General features: G+C 27.6%; 2 protein-coding genes across 2 annotated transcripts; both read left to right on the forward strand.

The window, feature by feature from the left end:
- Positions 1 to 426: 426 nt before the first annotated feature.
- Positions 427 to 1539, forward strand: OCT59_028618 (uncharacterized protein; the record flags this gene model as incomplete). Its single annotated transcript, XM_066147424.1, has 5 exons — positions 427 to 457; positions 1092 to 1151; positions 1222 to 1263; positions 1337 to 1419; positions 1510 to 1539. The coding sequence occupies 5 exons, from the start codon at positions 427 to 429 to the stop codon at positions 1537 to 1539; spliced, it is 246 nt and encodes an 81-aa protein (XP_065994135.1).
- Positions 1540 to 2313: 774 nt separating this feature from the next.
- OCT59_028619 (uncharacterized protein) lies at positions 2314 to 9207 on the forward strand (the record flags this gene model as incomplete). The annotated part of the gene is made up of 5 exons (XM_066147425.1): positions 2314 to 2544; positions 2618 to 2690; positions 2758 to 2942; positions 3017 to 3350; positions 3428 to 9207. 5 exons carry the CDS (start codon positions 2314 to 2316, stop codon positions 9205 to 9207), a joined length of 6603 nt encoding a protein of 2200 aa, XP_065994136.1.
- Between the last annotated feature and the right edge of the window lie 591 nt (positions 9208 to 9798).

The following is a 9798-nucleotide window of genomic DNA, read 5'->3' on the forward strand; positions in this document are numbered from 1 at the left end:
TTATTTAATTCTTAGACGACGTAAAAAAAAAAATAACAATTTGTTTTCAACTTTATTTTCAATATTCCTTTTTTAAATTAATTCTATGATTTATGAGATAAAATATCTTATAATTTAAAATTTCGGTTCTTACTCTTTTAAACTGTAATTTCGTTATTTTTAACAAATAATTTACACGGAAATTGAAAAATTACGAAATGCAAAAGTAAAAAAAAAATTCATGTCAACCAAAAACCTGTTATGAAATTTATGTTATGTACTAAGCTATTTTTGAACACAATATATACCCTATAAGAAATATGTATACGGAAAGGATACGTTTTGTATACATTTTTTGTACGTTTCTATAGATTCCGTATACAAATTCCGTATATTTAATAAGCAATTCATTTTTGAACATTTTTTAAAAAAACTAATGTATACGAAATGTATACGGAAAAAATTAAACATGCGGAATGTATACGGAATTTTTAAACTTAATATTTTTAGAAGATAATTTTACAAAAATCCCGTATCATAACACGAGATCACATGATTGTTTATTGTTTTGTTATGATACGTTTTTTGTTTTTTTATATAAACCCTTACTTTGATGAGTTTGATCTTCCGATCTTCCTTTCTGTCTTTCCCTTCCTTTCTCTTTCTCTTGTCTTATTTTTGTTATTTTTTTCTAAATTTTTCTTCTTTCTTCGTCACCCCCTTTTAAAAATAATTTTTTTTTTTGTACCTCACTTTAAAAAAAATTTTTTTTCGTCACTCTCCTTTGAAAAAAAAATTTTTTTCGTCACTCCCTTAAAAAAAAATTTTTTCTTTTATTCCCACTCTTCTTTTTTTTAAAAAAAATTTCTTCTTTCTATTTCTATTTCCTCTTTATAAAAAATTTTTTATTTTTCTAACTTTGACGTCCTCCCTTTAAAAGAAAATTTTTTTTTAACTTTTGTAACTTCGTTACCCTCTTTTTAAAAAAATATTTTTTTTTGATTTATTCTTTATTCCCTTTCTTTGTTATTTATATTTATCCCTTTTTTTATTTCATAGGCCAGCAGATTTTTTTTTGTGAGAAGATTCAGTTTCTTTTTTCTTTTTTGTAGATCAGTTTGGGAGTCCTTTCCTTTTTGTAGGATTGTTCAGGATTTTTTTTCTTTTTTTAGGTCAGTTCAAATTTTCTTTCTTTCTTTCTTTTTTTTTGTAAATTGGGTTCAGATTCTTTTCTTTTTGTAGGTTGTTTCAGTTTTGTTGCTTCAGAGTCTTCCTTTTTTGTAGGTCAGTTTTGGATTTATTTTGTTGTTTTGGTTTCTTTTCATTAGACGCCTCATAATTCTTTTCTTTTATGTAGGTCAGACATTCTGGAGTTCTCTTTCTTTTTTTGTAGGAATGCTGACCTTTGGTGACTTGGACGATTGCAGATACTATATGGGGGTTTTGTTTCCAATCTTTTTTTTTTTTTGTTCTTTTAGGTTGTTTGACTCCAAATGAACCTGAACTTATAGATAATTTTGGCTGCAATAGGTGGTTTTAATAAGGAGGGAATTTTCATAATGTATTTGTACTTTGTTTATTTTTTATTTTTTATTTAATTTAATAAAGTAAAATTAGATTTATGTAAATACAATTATAGTAAACTGTAATACAAATAGTAAATTCAGTGACCAAATCGTATAAATTTCGTGATAAAATCAGTGATCAAATCATGTAAATTCCATATAAATCCCGTGCAAATTCCGTATCCAAACCATATTTTTAGTGATACGGAATTGTGCATTTTTCCGTATCCTATTATGATACGTTATTTCTAAGGAAAAAACTCGTATAAAAACTTTATAAAAAACGTATCCAATTTTTTTATAGGGATACAACATCCATAATTGTAATCTAACAGCGAAATACCGAAATATTATAATCATTGTGATACTATAAATTCATAAATTTGATTGTATTTTTTTTTAAAAAAAATTAAAAATTCTAATTCTCTTTTTCCTTTTTTTATTTGTTTACATATCATGCGCGCGGAGTTTTCTCACCGATGAAAGAATTTATTCCTTTTTTTAAGTATCTCATGATTCATTTATTTATATTAATTTCAAACATGCACATTAATATAATATGTACTATCTGCTATGATTTACGAATGTAACATCTAACTTTTTATTTTGACGATGATTTCCTATTAAGGACAAAAAAAATTCACATTTAAATTTACCAATTTCGTAACGTTACAAATTTTCGCTGATCTATTATTGAATATAAAAGAATACGCGAGTACGTCCAACTTACACGTTCAGCTTTTAAGCCGGAAAATAAACAAATAAAATCATGTCAATTGACACCTTAACAGGTTCAAATCATTATATTGATTGGCTAGAAAGGTCAATTGTCGATGAACATATCAAATATTATGAATATTCAGACTTCAAAAATATTCGACCAATAGGGAATGGTTCATATGGAAAAGTCAATCGTGCTAATTGGAAAAATACCGATCATTTCTTCGCTTTGAAATCTTTTAGTAATAACAAACAAACACTTGAAGAAATCATAAAAGAGGTAATTATTTAAAGGGATGAATTAATTAAATCAATGATAATTAATAATACTTTTTTTATATAATACGTCATAGTTAAAGTTACACAGAAGTGTTGATGATCATGGAAATATCGTAAGATTATATGGAATCACAAATGTAGAAACCAGTAAGTATTAAAAATTTAGAATGTATTTTATTTATACTTACCTTATTTTAAAATATTTATTATTTAGCAGATCCAACTCAACAGATAAAAAATTATGCATTAGTCTTGGAATATGCCAATGGCGGTACATTAAACACCTATTTAGGCAAAAATATTAATGATCTGGATTGGAATGATAAATCTCGCTTAGCACTACAACTGGCAGACGCCGTAGGATTTTTACATGATAATGATATTGTTCATCGTGATCTGGTAATATTCGAAATCATTATTGCCTCTAATTGATTATGTGTTAAATGATTAATGAAATTTTTTGTAAAACTTAGCACTCAGGAAATATACTTATACATCAGAACAATATTAAATTAGCAGACTTTGGGCTATCAAAAAAAGATACTGAAACATCAAGTATCACATCGAAAATACGTGGCGTAATACCCTACGTGGATCCGAGGAAACTTAGTGATAAAAATTATAAATTAAATAAAAAATCAGATGTGTATAGCGTTGGAGTTCTATTGTGGCAAATTTCAAGTGGACGTGAACCATTCTCTGATGAAGGTGTTAAACACGACGTTAGTTTTAATTTGTCTTTAATAAAAGGTAAAAGGGAAAAAATTATTGATGGAACTCCTGTTAGATATAGTAAATTATACACAGGTAATAAATTAAATAAAATGATTAATATGTTTATATTTAAGCATAATGGGTATTAATTTGATTTACTGATTGGTTAGAATGTTGGAAATATGAACCAAACGAACGTCCAAATATGCAAGAAGTTATTTTAACGCTTAAAGAAGCCATTTCTCCTGAAATTATTATTTATAGTTTTAATGAAGACAATAAAAGTACTTATTCATCGGAAAAATACGGATCAATCTCAAAATCAAGCAATGTGACCGTGGATATAAATGACGCTCTAAACATTAACAACAGTTTAATATTAAGTACTACGTCACATATTGCATCGTTAGAAAATAATAATATGTATGAAAGTAACTTAAGTTCGCAAAATCATATGGATATTGTGGAGTTTAAAAGTAATTCATCAAGCTCGTCAGACCCGTTAGACCAAAAATCGATAAATATGAACGAGACAATATCTGGTGCAATGGCTGATGGGTTAATTGATTATATAATTACGAAACACGATGGTGGAATTACCTTTGACGATCAAATTCAACTGCTAATTACTAAAAAAATATTACAACCCGATCAAAATTTTAACAATCTCGTATATGCCTTTGATCAAGTTCAACAGCTGCTTACTAAAAAGATGTTGCAATCAAATCAAATATTTAATAATCTTATAGATTGGTTATCAAATAATAAAGATGAGCCAAAATATGGTTGGCTTCTTGGATTATTTTATTATTATAATATTGGTGTGGATGAAAAAGAAGAAAATAGTATTAAATCATTTGAACTGTTTTCAAAAGCAGCAAATGATAATTGTTTGATTGCGAAAGTTTATCTTGCCAAATGTTATTATGATGGATATGGAACAACCTTAGATCATCTTTTGGCTTCTAAATACTATCAAGAATCAGCAAAAAATGGAAGTATTATTGGCCAATTTTATTTAGGAAATCTTTATGAATCGATAAATAATGAAGTAGAATCGGTTTATTGGTATAAAAAGGCAGCTATAAGTGGTAATACAAGTGCAAAACTTTATCTTGCAAATTGCTATAGGTTAGGAAAAGGAGTTGATAAAGATGAAATTAAAGCATTTAAATATTATGAAACCCTAGCTAATAAAAAAATTGCTGATGCTCAACTTAAACTTGGCGATTGTTTTTATAATGGAATTGGAACAAAATTGGATAGAATACGGGCAAAATATTGGTATGAAAAGGCGGCAAATGACGGAAATATAATAGCAAAAAGTAATCTTAAATATTATTATAACGAAACAGTAAGATTTGAGATAGACAAGTGTAAGAAAATTAGGCTTTACAAAGCATTATTTTCAAAAAGATTAAATCAGCTTGGATTGTACTGCATTGGTAAAATATTATTAAAATCGAATTATGAAAAGTCATTTTATTATTTGCAAAAAGCAGCAGCAAATGGATGTAAATTTGCACAATTTAATTTAGGTGGATGTTATCAATTAGGACATGGTGTGAGAAAGGATGTAAGAAAGGCATTTGAATTATATAAGAAATCTGCTGAACAAGAATACATAAACGCACAATCTCAACTTATTTATTATTATGGATATGGATTAGGAACTGAAATAAATAGAGTAAAAGCATTTGAATTAGTTAAAATAATAGCTGAGAAAGGATATAAGCATGCACAATATTTATTAGGTTTACATTACAGAACTGGAGAAGGAGTTGATAGAGATGAAGTAAAGGCATTTAAATTATTTGAAAAACTTGCCAATGAAAGTACAAAATGTCTATCTAATAATAATGAAATTAGTAAACAAAAAGATTTTGAATATTTTAAAATATCAATGAAGTATGTAAGTCCAAATTCATTATATCAACTTGGGTATTGTTATAATGAAGGAATTGGGACGGAACATAATTTAACAAAAGCATTTGAATTATATAAAAAAGCAGCTGAGAGAGGACATTGTGTTGCGCAAAATGTATTAGGATATTTATGTGAGAATGGCGAAGGAACAGAAAAAAATTTAAAACAAGCTGTTTATTGGTATAACAAAGCAGCAGATAGTGGATATAATAAAGCACAATTTAATTTAGGTTTATGTTATCAAAATGGAAAAGGCATAGAAAAAGATGAAAAAAAAGCATTAGAGTATTATAAAATATCAGCTGATCAAGGATATTTGAAAGCTCAATACCAACTTGGATATTGTCATGAAGAAGGAATTGGGACAGAAATTAATAAAACAAAGGCATTTGAATTATACAAAGTGGCAGCAGAAAAAGGAAATAGTTGGGCACAAAATTGTTTAGGATGTTTATATGAAAAAGGTGAAGGCATAAAAAAAGATATAAAACAAGCTGTTTATTGGTATAATAAAGCAGCAGAAGGTGGAAATGAAATAGCACAATATAATTTGGATAGGCACTATCAAATTAAAAAAAATGAAGCCAGAGAATTTAAAAAATCAGCTGAAGAATATTTAAATGTTCAATTTATGCTTGGACATTACTATTTTAATACTACAACCAATAAAGCAAAAGCAAATAATGGAGTTGAGATAGCACAATATAATTTAGGCAGATGTTATGAACATGGAAATGATGTTGAAAAAAATGAAAGAAAAGCATTTAAGTATTATGAAAAATCTGCTGAACAAGGATATTTAGATGCCCAATTACAACTTGGATATTGTTATAATAAAGGAATTGGTACGGAAATTGATAAAACAAAGGCATTTGAATTATACAAAATAGCAGCTGAAAAGGAAGATAAAATTACACAGTGCGTGTTAGGAATATTATATGAAAATGGCGAAGGAACTGAAAAGAATTTAAAACAAGCTGTTTATTGGTACAAAAAGGCAGCAGAAAATGGAAATGAGGTAGCACAATATAATTTAGGTAGATGTTATGAATATGGAAATGATGTTGAAAAAGATGAAAAAAAAGCATTTGAATATTATGAATTATCAGCTGAACAAGGATATTTGGATGCTCAATTACAACTTGGGTATTGTTATGATAAAGGAATTGGTACTGAAATTGATAAGACAAAGGCATTTGAATTATACAAAATAGCAGCTGAAAAAGAAAATAAAATTGCACAATGTGTGTTAGGAATATTATATGAAATTGATGAAGGAACTGAAAAGAATTTAAAACAAGCTGTTTATTGGTACAAGAAGGCAGCAGAAAATGGATGTAAGGTAGCACAATATAATTTAGGCAGATGTTATGAATATGGAAATGATGTTGAAAAAGATGAAAGAAAAGCATTTGAATATTATGAATTATCAGCTGAACAAGGATATTTGGATGCTCAATTACAACTTGGGTATTGTTATGATAAAGGAATTGGTACTGAAATTGATAAGACAAAAGCATTTGAATTATACAAAATAGCTGAAAAAGAAAATAAAATTGCACAATGTGGGTTAGGAATATTATATGAAAATGGTGAAGGAACTGAAAAGAATTTAAAACAAGCCATTTATTGGTACAAAAAGGCAGCAGAAAATGGATATGAGGTAGCACATTATAATTTAGGCAGATGTTATGAATATGGAAATGGTGTTGAAAAAGATGAAAGAAAAGCATTTGAATGTTATGAAAAATCTGCTGAACAAGGATGTTTAGATGCTCAATTTCAACTTGGATATTGTTATAGTAAAGGGATTGGTACTGAAATTGATAAAACAAAGGCATTTGAGTCATATAAAAAAGCAGCTGATCAAGGATATTTAGATGCTCAAGTTAAAATTGGACATTGTTATTATGAAGGTATTGGTACTGAAGTTGATAAAACAAAAGCATTTGAATCATATAAAAATGTAGCTAAACAAGGGTATTTAGATGCTCAACGTTGGCTTGGGTATTGTTATCTAAATGGAATTGGAACAGAAGTTGATAAAACAAAAGCATTTGAATCATATAAAAATGCGGCTAATCAAGGGTATTTAGATGCTCAATGTTGGCTTGGGTATTGTTATCTCAATGGAATTGGAACAGAGGTTGATAAAACAAAAGCATTTGAGTTATACAAAATAGCAGCTGATAAAGAAAATAAGAGTGCACAATGTTATTTAGGGATATTATATGAAAATGGTGAAGGAACTGAAAAGAATTTAAAACAAGCTGGTTATTGGTACAAAAAGGCAGCAGAAAATGGAAATGAGGTAGCACAATATAATTTAGGCAGATGTTATGAACATGGAAATGGTGTTGAAAAAGATGAAAGTAAAGCATTTGAATATTATGAAAAATCAGCTGATCAAGGAAATTTAAGTGCACAATTACAGCTTGGATATTGTTATGAATATGGAATTGGAACAGAAGTTGATAAAACAAAAGCATTTGAGTTATACAAAATAGCAGCAGAAAAAGAAAATAAAATTGCACAATGTGGGTTAGGAATATTATATGAAAATGACAAAGGAACTGAAAAGAATTTAAAACAAGCTGTTTATTGGTATAAGAAGGCAGCAGAAAATGAGGTAGCACAATATAATTTGGGCAGATGTTATGAATATGGAAATGGTGTTGAAAAAGATGAAAGAAAAGCATTTGAATATTATGAAAAATCTGCTGAACAAGGATGTTTAGATGCTCAATTTCAACTTGGATATTGTTATAATAAAGGAATTGGTACTGAAATTGATAAGACAAAGGCATTTGAATTATACAAAATAGCAGCTGAAAAAGAAAATAAAATTGCACAATGTATGTTAGGAATATTATATGAAAATGGTGAAGAAACTGAAAAGAATATAAAACAAGCCATTTATTGGTACAAGACAGCAGTAGAAAATGGACATGAGGTAGCACAACATTATTTAGGCAGATGTTATGAATATGGAAATGGTGTTGAAAAAGATGAAAGAAAAGCATTTGAATTATATAAAAAATCAGCTGATCAAGGAAATTTAAGTGCACAATTACAACTCGGATATTGCTATAAAAATGGAATTGGAACAGAAGCTGATAACACAAAAGCATTTGAATTATTTAAAAATGTAGCTGATCAAGGATATTTAGATGCCCATGTTAATCTTGGATATTGTTATGATAAAGGAATTGGAACTGAAATCAATAAATTAAAGGCATCTGAATTATATGAAGAGGCAGCTGAAAAAGGTAATGACGGAGCACAAAATAATCTTGGATATGCATATATGAAAGGAGAAACACCTGAAAAGGATTCAAAAAAAGCTATATATTGGCTACAAAAAGCAGTAGAAAATGAAAGTGAACTTGCATATGATAATTTAGCTATATGTTATGAATTAGGAATAGGTACAGATATAGATAAAACTAAAGCATTTGAATTATATGAAAAATCAGCTGAAAAAGGATATATCAATGCAAAATTTCATCTTGGATATTGTTATGTAAATGGAATTGGAACAAAAATAAATAAGAAAAAAGGGATTGAATTATATAATGAAGCGGCTAAAAAAGGAATTAATAATATACGAAAGTATCTTAAGTCAATCTATAAAAATGAAAAAGAAATAGTAAAAGATTTAAATGAAGTTAATTATTGGTATCAAAATTCAGCAGAAAATGATGATGAAATGGCATTATATAAATTGGGGGAAATATATGAATTAGGAAATGGAGTAAATATAAATGAAGTTAGAGCATTTGATTATTATAAACAAGCAGCTGAAAAAGGATGTATAAATGGTAAATACAAAGTTGGAAATTACTTTTTTCATGGAATTATAGTCGACATTAATAAAGAAAAGGCATATAATTTATATAAAGAAGCAGCTGAAGGAGGAAATAGCGATGCGAAAAAATGTCTTGCATTACTTTACGAACAAGATGAAGAATGCTTGGAACATAATGAATGTTTAGAGGTTAAAGAGGATCTAAAAATTCTTTAAAACAAAAAAATTAATGCAAATTTACTAAATAAATGTGATTTAATTGTTATTATCAAATTTGTTAAAGGTACATAGCACTTGCTTCCTCTTTTTTTTACTTTTTCTTTTTTTTTTAGTTTCCTCTTCCTTTTTTTGCTTCGAATTTGAGTAATTCATATTTACATTTATTTATTTACTGTAATTATATTTTGTTCTTTTAGCTTAAATATAATTATGAAACTAATCATTTTTACTTGAATTTCATTCTCACGTCTTGAACAAGAACATTTTTTTTGATATCGCGTTAACTTATTTCTTAAAATTTGCAGAGTATTCGGAAATCGGCGTAGTAAATAAATTTCATAAATAAATCATTGATTAACCTATTGATATCTTTTTTATGCGAAGAATTATGAAAAATTATTTAAAAGCAACAATTCATTTAATAATCAAGTCATGCCAAAAAAAATATTACTTATGTTCATGCAGGTTTTACATAGTAATTGTTATTTTGGTCAGTTATCTCATATTACTACGTATTAATAATAAAATTGTTGGATTGTAATGGAAATTTATTATAAAAATCGCATGTATGGTCCCGTACTCCCGTCA

The sequence above is a fragment of the Rhizophagus irregularis genome, chromosome 8 (assembly GCF_026210795.1).
Source record: "Rhizophagus irregularis chromosome 8, complete sequence".
Lineage (NCBI taxonomy): Eukaryota > Fungi > Glomeromycota > Glomeromycetes > Glomerales > Glomeraceae > Rhizophagus > Rhizophagus irregularis.